Below are 17,501 nucleotides of genomic sequence, written 5' to 3'. Positions count from 1 at the left end.
TCCATTTTCACAGCTCTGATTCTTCCACAGCTGCTGTATCGAAGCTTTTCTGAGCACAGATGAAGGACGCAACAAGATTAACCCCAATTAACAGCACAGGAAACATCCTGTAAACCCACCCCATGATTTTATCAAGGGAAAGGAGCTTAGGCTGAAGCAATTTTTGATAACTTTATTAAGCTTTTTTTGTCCTAATTCATAGCAGTCTTCCTGATCACTGTTTCATCCTGAAATAAATGAAAAAATGGAGGGTTCGCTGTATTTAAACATGCTTCTGAGCTAATCTCCAAAATTTCATCCTGTACAGAGCCCAGTGGACCATCTTCTCTTGGAGATCTATTTCCCTTGAAAAAAGAAAAAGAGCCCTAAAGGTTCCATGCTATATACACCTGCTTTAAAGCTGTGTTCCATCTGGAGTGCTGCAAGAGCTTTAATTAAGCTATTTTCATGGTATAATCGTAAGACAACAGCAGTGAAGCCAAATACAGCTTCTCTGTCTCCTTGCTCTTCAGATAATTCATATAATGCCTATAGTTTCTTTATAACCCCCAGCATAGTCTTTTTCTTTGTCTGCATGACATACATTTTTTTTCTTCCTTCTTCCCTTCTTTTGCTCTCTACTTAACAGCAGGACGGCAAGAGACTCAAAAGCCATTAGCATGGCAGGCAATCTTCTTGTGACTGTGGTAAAAACCAACACAGATATAAGTAGCTGCTTTGCCAGCAAGGTGCTGATTTAACTAGAAACTCTGCAAGCTAAAGAATATATTCATTCTTCCCATGAAGCTGGAAAATGCAGTTGAATTATTTAGCTTAAAGAGAGTCTTCAATGCATATATTAATACAGTTACAGCTTTTATATTATTCTATTCTTTATAGCATACTTTTTGGCTTATGTCTAAAGTCACCTCAAGCTGCTTTTGTAATTTGCTTGATCTTCTTACTGGTAAGCAAGTAAGTAAGAGTGGAAAACTCTGTTGCTTTTTATGCCTTCTACGTTTTTCTCCTAAGCATAAATTACTTCAGAAGAGCACTTTCCATCTTCACTATGAGATTTCAAGCACAGGAAAATTAGCCTCTCATACAACATAGTGCATGTTCTGTATTTATTTACACCATGTATTGTGAGTGCCGAGCAGTGCAGCAGATAAACAAATTTTTTCAAAGTACTTGCAGAAGTGACATTTGAATTTAAATGCTTCACCTACCAAGATAAAGAGTCTTTAGAGAGGCTTGAGTGATGGTGTTTCACCCTACAGAACCACCCCCATCTGTATTTCAGGGTCTGCCTTGTTTTTCCTATTACAGTGATTTAGATGACAACATCCAGTGGAGAGTAGAACACTTATGGAAAGGTCAACGGGATGGATTTTGGAGCTACATAGTATGACTGAATTATTTCGTTTAAGAGGAAAAGGAGCAAAATGGATGCACTGCTGCAAACACAGCATCTAGCAGAACTTACAAAGGAAAGAGAGTGAAAAAGTTGGACCTCTGGATAGATTTTCATTTCCACAGTGATGAACTACTTCAAGTGGGACTACATATGGCATGAGTAGCTGTTGGGAAAGCAGCAGTCTGCCCCCATGCAGCCCAAAAGAGGGGAAAGACCTGGGGCTCCAATCAGTGATATAGCAGCAACCCTTGTCTCATGAGATATAGGGCATGGCCCCAAATTCACCATGGGTCTAATCCCACTGATCTCTTGTTCCGTCCTCAACAAAAAATGATGAACAACACTTACAGGAGATGGTGACTTCTTTGCTAACCACAGGATCACAGAATGGTAGGGGTTGGAAAGGACCTCCAGAGGTCATTGAGTCCGACCTCTCTGCAGACTCCCTGCAGTCGGTTGTGCAGGTAAGCATCCAGATCAGTCCTGAATATTTCCATAGAAGGAGACTCCACAGCCTCCCTGGGCAGCCTGTTCCAGTGCTCTGTACTCAGACAGTGAAGAAGTTCTCCCTCATGTTAGTATGGAACTTCCTGTGTTCCAGTTTCTGCCAATGTTCCAGTGTCTCACCACCCACACAATGAAGAATTCCTTACTGGTGTCTAGTCTAAATCTACCCTCTTCCAGATTAAAACCACTTCCCCTCACCCTGTCACTACATGCTCTTTTAAAAAGTCTCATCCCAGGTTTCCTGCAGGCCCCTTCAGGTACTGAAAGGTCACTATAATTTCTCCTTGGAGCCTCCTCTTCTCCAGGATGAAAGCCTCTCTCAGCCTGTCCCCATAGGGGAGATGGTCTTGCCCTTTGATCATCTTCGTGGACCTCCTCTGGACCCACTCCAACAACTCCATGTCCTTCTCTTGAGTTGGAGGCTCCAGAACTGAATGCCTTCAAAGATGTTAGATAACACCAATCCCAACAACAATCCCTGAGAAACACCACTCAATACCTGCCTCCACTTGGACACTGAGATGTTGACCACAACTGAGTTTGACTGTCCAGCCAATTCCTTATCCAGTGAGTGGTCCATCCTGGACCATCAAATCCATTTTTCTCCAATTTGGCAATCAGGATGACAGTGTCAAATGCTTTGCACAAGTCAAGGTAGATGACATCTGTTGCTCTTCCTTTACCCACTGACTCTGTAACACCATCATAAAAGGCCACCAAGTTTGTCATGCATGATTTACCCCTGGTGAAGCTATGCTGGTTACCACCAATCACCTCATCTTTATTTTCCAAGTGCCTTGGTAGGGTCTTCAGGAGGATCTGCTCCATGATTTTACCAGACACAGAGGTGAGACTGAATGGCCTGTAGTTCTCTGGATCTTCTATTTTTTCCCTTCTTGAAAATGGGGGTTATGTTTCCCCTTTTCCAGTCAGTGGGGACTTTACCAGACTGCCATGACCTTTCAAATGTGATGGAAAGTGGCTTGGCAGTTTCATTCACCAGTTCCCTCAAAACCTGTGGATGAATCTCTTTGGATCCCATGGACTTGTTCACCTTCAGGTTCTTTAGATCATCTTATTCAGTGTATTCCAAAACAAATCAGGCTATTAAGACAAACAGTTTTGCATAGAAATACAGATCCCAGCGTGACTATCCTTGAACAGAAATCCAGATGAAAATGAGCTACAGTTTGATAGATATTTTATTGTCCTGCAGCCTCAGGATTTTGTAATTCATTGTCAGAAGGAGAAAATATAAGCAGGATACTATTACAAGACACCCTGGGAAATAATCACTGGCTTATTTTCATGGGTAAATATTAACTAAGAAGGAAGTGAACGTCTGTTTGGTTTTGGGTTGGAGACCTAAAACAATGCTATACACACCTGGAAATAACTTGATGGCAAATTAGTATTCCTGCTTGGCTGAGGAATTTTGATTTTGAAAGTGTTACTAGGTAGCAACCAGAAAAATATAGCAGGATTACTTTCTTTAGTTTTTCGGTGGACGTCCAGATACTGTAGATACTTAGGCAGGTACACAGACCAGTGAATATCCAAACACAGCACTTCATTCCTGTACGCACACATGTACCCTATGAAGTGTCCATGCAGGGCTTGAACAGCACTGAGTTAGGTTTGCTGCTGAAGAAACCTCTGCCTTATAAAGGGAGTTAAGGAGAACCACAGCAGCCAAATCCAGTCTGAAACTGAGCAGAAATCAGCTCTGTTTGAAGACAATATTTTCTAAGTTCTTTTACTCCTGTTTATGCCAGCTTGTTCCATATCCCTCTCATGATGTGCCAACAGGCTTATGGCAAAGCCTTGGTCATTTGGCCAACAGCTTGCTCCCCATACATGTGTGCTGCAACACGGTGACTAAATCCATGGCAGTTGTGCTGCCTGCTCACCTCACCACGGCCGGTGCTGTGGGAGCTGTTCTTGACATGCACCATGATAAGGAAATGCAACACCGGTAGACAGTCTTTGTGAACAGATGATCTGGTAACAGTCCATAATAGTGGATAATCCTTAAAGAATTCAGTAACAGTGATGTAGGATATGAATGCTTTTGTTTCTCAAAGCTACTGAATTTTACCTGAAATCTATTCTCCTTTGCTTGGTTGAAGTCCTTTGTTACAACTCTTCCTCCATCCTTGCATCTGTATGACTTACATCATTATGAGATTTGAAAAAAATAGAGATTTAACTAGATATTTCCTCCCATGGCTTATAAAATGTGAACTTTTCCAGAGGCCAGTAAGTGGTGTATTCAGTTTTCATAGCTGTGATGAGATTAGGAGCAGAAGAAGGTATACACAGAGAAAAGATGAGAAGAAAAATACTGGCTGGAATTTTTATTGCTGGTAAATAATAGTTTGGGATCAATCTTCCCATCTTATTAAAGGCATGTGCATTTCATAAAATCATAGAATTGTTTGCATTGGAAGGGGCCTTTAAAGGTCATCTAGTCCAACCCCCCTGTGATGAACAGGGACACAGTTGGACCAGGTGCTCAGAGCCCCATCCAGCCTGGCCTTGAATGTCTCCAAGGATGAGGCATCCACCACCTCACTGGGCAACATGTGCCAGTGCCTCACCATCATCTAATCTACACTTGAACTGCATCAACTGTCTTTTTTTTCCTTTCTTTTTTTTTTTTTTTTTTTTTTTTTACAACAAACCTATGAATTTTTTGTATGCAAATATGGCATGTCAGTGACTGCAGTTGAGGCTGTCACAAGCTGCAGTAAGATCATGCCCAAAAAGTATTGCTTGGGACACAAGTCAAAGAGCACAAATATCTGAGGATCTCTCCACCATCTGATATTTAATGTGACACACCTTGAATAGTGTTGGATCTATCCTTTCTAAAGAACATTTGCTATGTTTATATGAGTTTGCATGCATGTATATATATATATATATATATATATATATATATATAAACATAAAATTGCTATGGGTAAAAATTAACGAGTCCAGCTACCACCTCATTTTCTTTTTTGCCCACTCAAAAAGGAGTGATACCTAATAATGTATTTGCAATCTGGTAGTTCTTTACTGAAGATGAAAGACCTAAAAGCAAGAAAAGTGATAGGACACAAACCAAAATAGTAGCATGCCAGTGAAGGAAATCCTATTCTGCATGGTCTTGTTCCCCATTCATAACTTTTAAGATCAAATCCTCACTGGGGACTGATCATAGTAGTTGATTCGCTTGATGTACGGATGCCCCACATTTTTTTTTATTTTGTTGCCTATGGCTTAAATTCACCCTAAACTACTATACATAACAATGGCAGTGGCCTAAGAGTTTAGTAGACCTAAAACACCAGCACAAACCCCACATGATACAAATATCCTTCAGTAGCCTACACACAGATGTGGCAGAAACCTCAGACACGTGTACACTGACAGTCTCTAGGGAAAAAACACACAAGTGCCACAGGCTGCAGTTACCAACAGCACAGCCAAGGCCACGCTCCCATATGGACACCAACTCATCCTAGAGAAGAAAAACAGCTCACAGTTCTCCTTGATTTGTCAGTGCTGCAAAAAAATCTGAATTTTTCTACCTTTGTAGACAGAGGCTTATTGGGGTTTTCATTTCTTTTTTTTTTACATGCAGTTTTCCGTGAGTTATAGGATGACAGTATTTTTTTTTTACAGCTACTGACCACTAATGAAGCAAGTGGATTGACGTGTAAATTACTTGGCAAATAACTATAACTAACTAACTAGATAAACTATCTCCAACAGTTTTGGAGGTGGTAGAACATGGCTAAACTCAGAGTCTCAGTTTGTGGAGGCATTGTGAGTATCTTCTCCTTAAGCACATTTGAATTAGAAAAAAAACCCAAACACTGTTCAATAATTCATTCATGAATATCTCATACCTATGTAATAATCAGCCACACAAATAACTGGACTTATTGGAATTATTGTGATACCACTAAGAAGCACAAAATTTGAGGGGATAAGATTCCTGTAAAGGCAAGATGTGCCCTGCCATAGAAAGATGGAAAGCTGTTCGTTCTTTACTCTGAAATCATTTCTATTCCAAGAATAATTTTTCCCAGCTTCATGGATTGGCTGTGTGGCAGCCTGTTCTGGTGTCACAAGAAGGGCCCACTTGGGTACAGCAGGTTATTTCCTCCATACCTGAAGTGAACAGATCACTTGGAGGCAGTCAGCATTAATATCCTGCAGAAGTGTGTTTGTGCATCAAGGAGAAATTAAATCTTCATGTACCGAGCTAACAAATGACAGCACCTCATTCTGCCTATGGTTCCCTGCCTGGGGAAGGACTCCACCATGTCTGGATGGACAGACCTGCCAGGGATGTCCTCACCTTGTCACTCCCAGGATGGCCTCATCGTGCTGAGCGATATTGCTCTGCTGAAACCCTCAGCCCACAGCTGTGAGGAGAGGACACTGTAGTGATACAAACACCAAGGGAGTCGAAGATGGACTTGCAAAAGCACTCGAGCACTGTTTCCTCCTTCTGCTGGGAGCTGAAGTCTAGATTTCTATTACTTTCTTTTTCCTAAACTTTATCTAGCAGGACATCATTTGGGCATTACCTCTGGCCTTACGAGACAAAGTTTTGCATTTCACAAGACCTTTCCTCACTGTCCTGGCACACAGAGAACATGGGAATTATTAGCAAGGGATATTTTTCGCTGTGGTTTGCCATCAGAAAGTGGTGATTCAATTGCATCACATTTTGCTAAGCACATCTTTCAACATCACAGGCAATTATACAAAGACATTCTAGTGAAGTTGAATTTTTCATTCTGACATCTATTCAATTACACAACATAGTTGAAAAGCTGGCTTCCATCTTATTGTAACACATGAATGTTGAAATTTCTCATTTGAGTGCAATGTTAAAACTTTACCATTGGGAATGATTTAGTATTTCAGCTCCTGGAATCTGAATTCTCATTCTGATTTGAGAGAAAACCAAATCTAAAACATCAAATTCCCTTTTAGCTTTAGGTGCAGGATCAAGTTAGCAGCTCTCTGTGCATAGTTCTCATATTTTTCCTATTTAGCAGTCATACATTTTTGCAAGAACAATTTCCCCTCTTTCCATGCATGGAAGGAACTGATATGTTTTAATCTTCTTGTTGTTTGCTGTTTTGTGTTTTATTTTCTTGTATTTTTTTTTTATTATTTTGTTTTGTTTTGGTTCATTTGTTTGTTTGTTTTTGCATTCATTCCTTTGTGCTAACTCCTGTTTGAGGAAATAAGACAATGCCTGGCAAAAATTTAGATGACATACATTCCCTGATGACCAAATTGTGCTAATTGGTTGATTAAAGGTATGGACCTATGTTTTCTGGCAAGTTACATGCCCTCATGCACACATCAAACCCAGGCTGAAGATGAAAAACCATAGATCAAACACTGCTTTCGAGTTCTCATTTAAATTGAATGAAATTTGGATAGGCAGCCAGTTACAGTTGCTCATAAGGAAAACAGCTAAGGTACAGCATATGCTGTACAAAGCAGCTGAGGTTGCATATTCAGAGATGCTTTCTGCCTTGTTTTCCTGCATGAAACTGGCATAAGAAAAATCAATATTTCTGTTTACCTGTTTTTAACGTCATTTCAGTTTTAGCACTTTATTCAAACTAAAGCACAGTTTTCATCATATTTTGCTGCTCTTTTCACTACTGGTGCAGTATCAAATGATGCACAAGCAAAAAGCCAGACCCTGATCTCATCACTGCCACCTGCGTGAATGCACCAATGGGGCAATGATCATTTTCATTTTTAATGTTGCTTTTAGCTGAAACATGCTGTGTTCCATAGGTATGAGAAGTAAGCTTTGTTTGCTTCTGATCAACAGTTCAGTAAGTTGAATATAAATTTTAAATGTATATGTTTATTGGTACAAAAGTGCATCTCCTTTCTTCATCTAGGAGACAGTATTTCTTGACCAGATGGTAGAAGCCTATTTAGGATATCTTCTTGCTTCACTGCAGCTGAGTATAAAGGGAAAATTTCTATTATTCTGACATGGCTTAAAAGAAACAAATAAGTTGGGAAGAAATTGGATTTCCAAAAAATTCTCTTGCCCTCCGTGATGATTTACCTACCACCTTTTTCTCTCTGTTATTTATACTTGCTGATACGAATCTGCTTTTTCTTTTACACTTGGATGGAACTTTTGTCCATTGGTGACTTCACAAATCTTACTAATTACACAAATTTCACCGATCTAGGTGTCACTTCTATATCTAGTCTCAAAAGTGCCTAGAAAAGGAGTGAGGTAGAAAGAGTACAAATTTTACCCTTGGGGAACCAAGACCACCCAACACTCAGGAGCAGCCTCTGTATCTTGCTGTGCACAGCCCTGATGTGCCATCCTCCTGCCACTGCCATGCCATCATTCTGGAGCCACTGCCTGCTTTCTGCTGAGCAGCATTTACTGGACTTTGCACATGAAACACGGCTCAGCTCCAAAAGAGCAGTAATGCAGAGCATTATGCAAAGTACACTCAGAAAAAGAGCACTGAGCTCCAGTGCCAAAGTAAAGGAAGAGAAAGAAATGTCTGATACAGGTGTGCTCTGAACACCGGCCACCAAATGATTATCTGTCTGGCATTTGGCAGTCCCTTGTCACCTGAAAAAAGAAACCACAGAATGGGCACACAATAAGCGAAAGCAGTCTCTGGTGCAGTGGTTATTCAAACCTGCCTGAGGCCTGCTAGCATGAGGTGCACAGGCACTGCTGGCTCCTTGCTCCATGGCTTTGGATGGGGCTCAGACACGTTTTGCTTGCTCCCCTGGGGCTGCCAACAGCAGCATGTAGCCAAACAGCTGGACATTCATGTCTGTGTGTGCCAGCACAGAGGTTCTATCTTAGCCATGCAGGCTGTATCTATTTCTGCTGGCATCTAGCATCATTGATGGTTGGACTGGATGATCTTGTAGGTCTTTTCCAACCTTGGCGTGTTTCTGTGATCAGTTAAGTTAGTGTCATAAACAGTATTTGTCCGTAAGACATAAACGTCCTGCAGTAAATCCCCGGGATTTGGCAAAACTGGACCAGAAGGAAGCACTTGTATTAAATCTGAGCAGCTGCAAAGCATCAGTGTTTCTAGTTCCCAACCACACTGGCAAGATACTTGCCTCAATTTCTTTTAATGTCATCATCTCAATTCCACCTCATGCTTTCCATAACACACCCTAAACAATGAATTGGCAAACAAATGCTTGAACGTGTGATGGGGAACATGCCTCAGACATTACATCATCATCCCGAATGCTTACCAATCTGCCACGCTGCAGGGACAGGTGTTTGTGTTCCCATGGAGCAGGCGATGCCCCACCAACTGGTCCCATTAAACATCAGGTTAGGAACAGATACAGTGATAATGTAGAAAATGGGAAGAAGGAAACTGCAAAACTTCTGTATTCTGCAATGGTAGAAATTATTGTTTCATAGTGGATAAAAACATTGTCTCCTATTTTTCCCTGCTCAATCACCTAAATATATGTATCTGGTTGAGAATGAGAGGAACAGAAAAGCCAAAAATCATTCCAAAGTACTTGTGTTTCTGTTTCCAGCTCAGCCACAAGCTTCAAGGACATGGCACCAGAGAACTGCTCTGACACAGGGTGGCAGATTTTTAAGCAGCACGTTGTATCAGCATCTGTTCCCCAAGAAAATGGAAGAGCCTAAGGAAAACAAAGGCATGACAGCTTGATGCCGCTCTTTCCATCTCTTCTTCTGTTCCAACATTTCTTCTAACAAGACCTAGAGGGAGCAGGAGTCTTTTGGAACAGGCCTCCATCCCTAATTTCTGCTTGAGCCAAAATCGCAGCACAGGGATTAAATGGTTGCATAAGAAATTGCCAATTCTATTGCACTGAAAATTGTTGTTTTTTTGCTTAGCCAGAGGGGAATGGGTCACTCTGCCAACTGTATCTTTTCACTGCCTTTTCTTTGCATGCAAGCAATCTCGTGTTTTTGTTGTCATGGGGAATTCTTTGCTATGATGATCTTTTACCTAGCGTGAGAAGAGCCCGTGTATAACAGCTTAATTGGGTGAGTCAGATTAATACACAAATCTAACCCGCATGTGAAGTGAAAAGCATTAAGAGCAATGGTGAATTTACAGCTTCAGGAAATGTCTACATGCTTTTGGTTTGAGTGAGTATCAGCAAACATGTGGTATGTAAATGTCTGGTTGCACAACCTGCTTCTCCTTGCTGTTAAAATCATATCCATTTGTTTGTGCAGAACAGTTGAACCTCAGAAACAAGCCTGCTGGTCCTCCAAAAGCTGAGATCTGTGGGTGATCCAGTCTGTTAGAGAATCCCAGGCCCTGTTTACACTTCTCAAGTTGCAGCCTACAGACAAAATAAGCTGGATCAAAACAACGTATTTGCTGTGGCCCGGTTCCTTGCCAAAACTCATTTTCCCTTTGCTGGTGCAAACAATCTTGAGGTCAACATCTTTGCATCCTCATGCTTTCCACATGAATAGGATTTTTTTCTGAGCATTCACTTCCGTTGCTAAAAAGAATTAAAAAAGAAACTTTCCAGTGCCATTCCTCAAAATCACAGAACCACTAAATGGTTTGTGTTGGAAGGGACCTTCAAGATCACCCAGTTCCAACCCTCTACTATAGGCAGGGACACCTCCTATCAGACCAGGTTGCTCACAGCCCCATCCAGCCTGGCCTTGAGTGCTTCCAAGGAGGAGGCATCCACAACTCACTGGGCATCCTGTTCCAGTGCCTCACCACCCTCACAGTAAGGACTATCTTCCTAATACCTAGTCTAAATCTACCCTCTTCTTGTTTAAAGCCATTTCCCCTTGTCCTGTCACTACCTGTCCTTATAAAAAGTCCCTCCCCAGCTTCCCATCAGGTACTGGAAGACCACTAAAATGTCCCTCTGGAGCCTTCTCTTCTCCAGGATGAACCACCCCAACTCTCTCAGCCCGGGAATGTTTTTTTCCTCATTCTACAATCTAACGTCCACAGTTTTCTCAGTAGTTTTTGAGAGTCTGCCTCCAAACATACATACATTTGAGAAGAACCTCCTCCAAACACATACAGGAGTGCGAGGAAGAACAAGAAAGGCTTCTACAGGTACCTCGACAAGAAAAGGAAAGTCCAGGAAGGCGTAGCTCCACGGTGAGTGACACAGGCAAGCTGGTAATGATAGACAAGAAGGCTGAGGTACTCAACAACTTTTTTGCCTCTGTCTCTGGTAACTGCACATCTCACAGCCCTCGAAGGATTGGAAGGAGAGGATTGGGGAAGCCACATCCCTCTCAGAGTGAGCAAGGTCAGGTTCATGACCACTTTAGGAACCTGAACACATATCAATCTATGGGTCCGGATGAGATGCATCCCAGAGTCCTGAGGGAACTGGCTGATGTAGTCACCAAGCCACTCTCAGTGATATTTGAAAAGTCATGGCAATCAGGTGAAGTTCCTGGTGACTAGGAAAAAGGCAGCATCTTTTTTTTTTTTTTAAGAAGGTAAAAAGGATGATACTGGGAACTACTGACCTGTCAGTCTCACCTCTGTGCCAGGGAAGATCATGGAACGGATCCTCCTGGAAGCTATTGTAAGGCACATAGAAGGCAGGGAAGAGAAACAGGAAAGCCAGTTGAGTGCCCTTCTATGATAGTGTAACTGCATCAGTGGAGAAGAAAAGAGCTGCTGATGTTATCTAACTGGACTGCAGTAAGGCCTTTAAGACAGTACCTCACGACATCCTTCTCTCCAAATTGGAAAGACACGTATTTGATGGGAGGACTGTTCGATGAATGAAAAACCGGTTGCAGGATTGAGTCAGTGGTCAATGACTCCATGTTTGGATGGAGATCAGTGACGAGTGGTGTCCCCCAGGGGTCAGTGCTGGGATTGATACTCTTTAATATCTTCATCAGTGACATTGACAGTGGGGTCAAGTGCACCTTCAGTAAGTTTGCACATGACACCAAGCTGTGGGGTGCAGTCAACATGCCTGAGAGACAGGATGGCATCCAGAGAGACCTAGACAGTCTGACCAGTGGGCCAAAGAGTACCTCATGAACTTCCATAAATCCAAGTCTTGCACCTGGGTTGTAGCAACCCCCACTATCAGTACAAGTTGGGGGATGAAAGAACTGAGTCCTTTTTGACTTCCAAAAAGGACTTGGAGGTACTGGTGGAAGGCAGCTGGACATGAGCCAGCAATGTACCCTCACAGTCCAGAAAGCCAACCATATCCTGGGCTGCATCAGAAGAAGTGCGGCCAGTAGGGCGAGGGAGGTGATCCTGCCCCTCTGCTCTGCACTGTGAAACCTCACCTGGAGCACTGCATCCAGATGTGGACTCCTCAATACAGGAGAGATGTAGACCTGTTGGAGTGCATCCAGAGGAGGACCACAAAAATGATCCAAGGGATGGAACACCTCAGCTATGAGGACAGGCCAAGATAGCTGGGGCTGTTCAGCCTGGAGAAGGCTCCAGGGAGACCTGAGAGCAGCCTGTCAGTATCTAAAGGGGAGCTACAGGAAAGAAGTGGACAGAATCTTTAGCAGAGTCTGTGATGACAGGACAAGGGGAAATGGCTTCAAGCTTAAAGAAGAGAGATTTGATTAAAGGAAAAAGTCTTTTACAGTGATGGTGGTAAGGCACTGACGCAGGTTGCCCAGAGATGTGGTGAGAGCCCCATACCTGGAGACTTTCAAGGCCAGGCTAGACCACATTCTGAGCACCTGATGGAGCTGTGGAAGCTTCTGTTCATTGCAGGGGAGTTGGATGAAATGACCTTTAAAGATCCCTTCCAAGTATCACAGGGCTAAAACAGATCAAGAAGAGTTAGGAGAAGGAAGGGGAAGTGGCAAACAACTACACTTTTAGGGTAAGCAAAAAGTTGCATATGTTCTTGGTTTCACATCACTTGTCAGAAGTGGAAGAATTTTGTATGGTTTATTTTTTCACTTCTATTCCCCCTTCACATAATTTTTAATGTGCTGGGTAAAACTAGAAGTCTTATCTGTCTGCTGTACAGCTGACCTGAAATAGGTTTCAATCTGTAAACTGCTCATCATACCATGATGGATTTTTCTACTTGAAGTTTATGGGCATAAAATTAAAAGAGGTTTTATTGAGACTGCTGTGAAATTACAATTATGAACTTGGCTATGAGCTTCTGGGGAGTCAAAGACACTTCAAATGTTCGAAAATGTTGGAACAAGGGTTTGTTCTGATGACTTTAGGTTCAGCAGAGGCAGAGAAACCACCATCTTTGCAGGCAGACAACACGATCCCCAGTGAGAAAACAGTGTCCTTGTGTTTGTGAAGTACCTGCAGGTGAGGTGAGGTGCTCTCAGCTTTCAGCAAACAGAAGCAACAAACCAACAGCTATTTGATCTGACCAGGCTTGAAGGAATAAACATGTTGACTTTTGCCTGTTTTTTAAGGAATCTGAGATTAAAGACAGCAGAAATGCAGCATCCAAATCCATGCTGCAATCAAATATGCACACAACAGCACAAACTATCCAGTATTGTGGTGGTAGCAGAAACCAGCAGTAGGAAAACGATTGAAATGCTGTTTTTGCACATGGGACTGCTTGAGGAAGTTGTGTTTTTAACATAACTGAAAAGAAAGACTTAACAAGCAAAGCCTTGAATTTCTTGCATGTGAGCTATTCCAGGAGCTTCCAGATACAGAGCTGTTCCATAACCTTCACCAAAAAATAAAGTGAAAGCACCACATAAATGATCAAAGTCAAAACAGCAGGCGCCAAATACAGTTAAGTGTTACTTTTTGTCTGATAACACTGCAATAACATAAACCGTATAACGCGTGATAAAACACTGCCATAAAAACAGAGAATGTACATACTGTAAAATACAGAGTATAAAAACTATCATGTTAACAGAAGGAAAAAAATGCAATGAAAATATTACAATAAAAGCATGGTACCAGTTTCTTCCCGTCCTGCAAAATTTATTGGAAAAATGTTTAAATTATGCACTAAGATAAGTTACTTTTATTTTTGTTCTTGATTTTAAACATGCATTAACTCAAACAGAAACAAAACCTATTAATCAATGCAGAAAATGTTATTAATCACCAAGCATCGCACGCAGATTTAAGGAGGGATGATGCAGTACCTATTACACGTTATAATTACTTCCCTTCTCACAGGCTTAGAAATTTTAGCAATTAAAAAATCTCAGCTATTCACAATAAAATGAGCAGTCACTGAATTAGCACAAATTTTGATATATGAGCAGTTACTGTAAAAGCTGTTTTGTCAGAAAACTATCAAACAAGATCAGACCTGCTTCAAATAGTCTTTACTCAAAGTGATGCTATTCCTTGTGACAACTGCCTCTGTGTCTGCTAGGATACTGAAGGTCCTCTTAGAATGATAAGAGAGTCTGTTAGTGTCAACAGAAATCTTGAGATCAAAATCTCCCTCAAAGCTCTTGCAAGGAAACACTCGTGCCTTCTGACCACACTCTGCAAACAACTTCAATTACGTGCCTTGTTTTCACTGCAGTGAAATTCCTAAAGAGTGCTTTTCTTCTCCATCTGCTGATGGTCAAGCAACTCACAGCATAACTGAGGATGGTTTTTGTCGAAATCTCTAGAAATATCTTTTTATGTTCTTCACTAAGTCTCAGAGACAGTAAGTCCACCTTTAACCACACTGTTCAGTCCCTGTCACCTTCTCCAAACTCCACAAAAGAACAGCTGACAAAAAATTGCTGGGACTGCCAGGTACATCTGTTGAGTGTTAATCCCATGAAATTTAAGGAAAAAAGAGAAGCCAGCCAAGCACTCCTCAAATGCGCAGCTCTCGCTTCTTGCTCCCATACGTGCCACCAGTGGCCCCATCAGCTCCTTCTGCTCTTTTCTTTGTTACATACAAGCTGATTACATTATTTCGAAGGAGGCTGGAAGTCTTTCAAGTGTGACTCTATTTTTCTCTATATTTGCTTTTCAACTACAGTTACCAGGAAGACTTTCATCACTTTTTTAGATTGTACTCAAATAACCTATATCTAACTTGCAGTCTTTCATTATTGAAAAAACTAAAAATAGACTTTAAAACACATCCCTTAGCAGATTAACTACTTCACATTCTTACCTAGGAATATTTTATTTATCCCTAGTAAACATTGCCACTGTTCCCTTGCAGAAATGTTATGCTTTTAATCATGACATGCAAAATCATTTTTAATTTATCTGGAAACAATTTGTGCAGAAATATGTGAACTAACAACTACCTAACACACAGGTGCTACCAGCTAAAAAAACCTCAAGCAATGTAATTTTGTGGAACAAGAGAGAAAAAGGAAATGTAAAAAGCAGGCTTTTTTTTTCCCTTTCCTTGATGGATGCATATATTCTTAAATGTCAGTCAAGCAGACTTTGATTTTTGTGAACACATATGCAACTCAAAGATTCAAGAGCAGATCCTTTTAAATAACCCTTACAAAAGCTCTACTAACATTAATAACCAGCTGAACACCCTACTTATAATCTCAAAGTTGTATAGATCTTGCTTTTTTTGATAGGCATTTGTTATCAAATGTTTGCTGTTTGCCACTCAGTCAAGAAAAGCAACACATGAAAAACAGCTTGATGAGACGGAGTTTTGGCTACATCAACACATCCAATAACCATTGGATGGGTAAGCAAAACTCCTTCTAGCACAAGAAATCAATCTTAACAGTGATAACAAGCAGCCAGTTGACTTACATTCAAGAGAAGTGCACTGAATAGTAGTAGTAATTATTGACTTTTCAATGTAAAGCTGAAGGAAATCTCACTGATGCAATCTGAATGGAATCAGGGTCCATGGTAAGGAATTCATCTGTATTATCTCTGCTAGTAAACTTTTATTCTGTTGTGTTTCTAATTCCATCTCACATTTCAGGAGATGCCAGTTTATATCAATTAAAAATGAGACAATTGTCCTACTAAGAGAGACCAGTGTTTACACTTTCCTAAGATAAAAAATAAAGACAATAAACTCAGTGACTTTGTAGTCATACCAACCTAAGTACATAGCTTTTAAAATACGGATATCAATATACTGAAATGCTTTGAATGTTTAAAAAAAAAAAAAAAAAAGGAAATACAAAATAATATTGAAAATTCACAAGAAAATGTTTTCAGGAGTTGAGCACAGCCCTTTTTTTCAAGAGCAGTGTTGCTCTCATAATGTCTTTGTGAATCCAGTTATAAAGATAGAATCAGTTTCTTGAAGCAGCAGACCTACAATGCATTCTCTACGTATGGTTGTTGTTAAGATTGTTCTTGTTAAAGAATCTCCTTGCTTCAACACTGCTAAGTGACACAGAGCAGCGAGACGGGTTTTCCTTTCTGTATTCAATGCTTTCCATCATAGCCTGCTTGATCACCTGGAAAACATTTAACAACATGTCATTCAGGAAAATAACTAAGTTTCAATGATTTACTAATCGATAAATTTCATAGAAAAGACCTCTTCAGATCTTAATGTCTGCTACTCTGAATTTCATCTCTGCTCTAAATTTCAACAAAGTGATTGCTGAGTATCATTATGAATTCAATTTCTTTATTGCATAACACACTGATTGAAATGTAATTTATAGATCAAGCTACGATAGCATACCACCAATGTCAAAGAAGTCACTTAGGAACAAAAACCATTTGAAGTGAGTGTCAAAACAACCTTGAAGGGGAAATCAAAACAATGCAAAAATTCATTAAATAATGCATGAAATCATGATTATCTTGAAAGATTATATCCTTGCTTTTGCTTTCTTGGTCCCAACGTAGCAAGGTTTGCTCCCTACACTGAAAAAAAAATAATCCTTTCTTTACCACAGATGATACACCTGTGAGTATGGAAAGCTACTCTACAGAAAATGTGGGAATTGGGTTACCATTCATGATCCCATGTTACAGCTAGTATCAATTAAAAAGTATAATTAATTGCTGCCAAGTTAACTGGGAAATAAATTTCTTTACAAAAGAAGTTTCATGTCCTCCCCTTTTTTTTTTTTTTTTTTTTTTGAAAAACACTATACATAAAGGCCTAGGTAAAAAAATCTTGAACATAATACTGCATATCCTACACAATCACCTTTGCTCAGCTACCCTGCAGGGCTTTTGATCTTCAAATTACAAAAACATCACAGAAACCAAAGTAGAATGGAACATGAAGGGGAACAGCCTGACAAGCACAGGGTCAAGCGCACAGACTACACTTCAGAAGTTCTGTTTGGAAGACAGTCACGATATTAGGTTCACCTTCCTAGGCCTGAAATATTTAGACTTTTTTTATCTGCTTGCCAGCACCTCCTGACCTTTTCAGCAGCATATTTGCTTCACAGTTTATGAACAGAGGGTCATATACGGTAATGCTTCCTATAAAATTGGTAATTACAGTACTTCAGAAATAGAGGTCAGGTGAGAAGACCAAATTCCACTCATCCTGTTCTCACTATGCATCCCATCCAACTTTCTTCATGTAATTCCAGTCACTGTATTACCTACAGTGACCTGATTCTCCACTTTCCTTCTCATGCTAGAAGGACACAAGTCAATCATACCATAATTTGTTGTGT

General features: G+C 40.6%; 1 protein-coding gene across 5 annotated transcripts in view; it reads right to left on the bottom strand.

The window, feature by feature from the left end:
- Positions 1–12,932: 12,932 nt before the first annotated feature.
- The window catches only part of PLA2G4A (phospholipase A2 group IVA), a 75,827-nt gene continuing 71,258 nt past the window's right edge, over positions 12,933–17,501 (bottom strand). For 3 of the 5 annotated variants that reach the window (XM_031608478.2, XM_090145899.1, XM_090145898.1), the window contains one exon: positions 12,937–16,310. In XM_031608478.2, the coding sequence (XP_031464338.1) occupies positions 16,179–16,310 (132 nt within the window). In that variant the 3' untranslated portion in view covers positions 12,937–16,178. Of the gene's footprint in view, positions 16,311–17,501 lie in introns of all 5 variants that reach the window. The other 2 variants (XM_090145901.1, XM_090145900.1) reach the window with 2 other exon arrangements.

The sequence above is a fragment of the Phasianus colchicus genome, chromosome 9 (assembly GCF_987193195.1).
Source record: "Phasianus colchicus chromosome 9, bPhaCol1.hap1.1, whole genome shotgun sequence".
In the NCBI taxonomy this organism is placed as follows: Eukaryota; Metazoa; Chordata; class Aves; order Galliformes; family Phasianidae; genus Phasianus; species Phasianus colchicus.
Note: the sequence above shows the minus strand (reverse complement) of the source record. Positions and strands in the feature narration are given on the sequence as shown.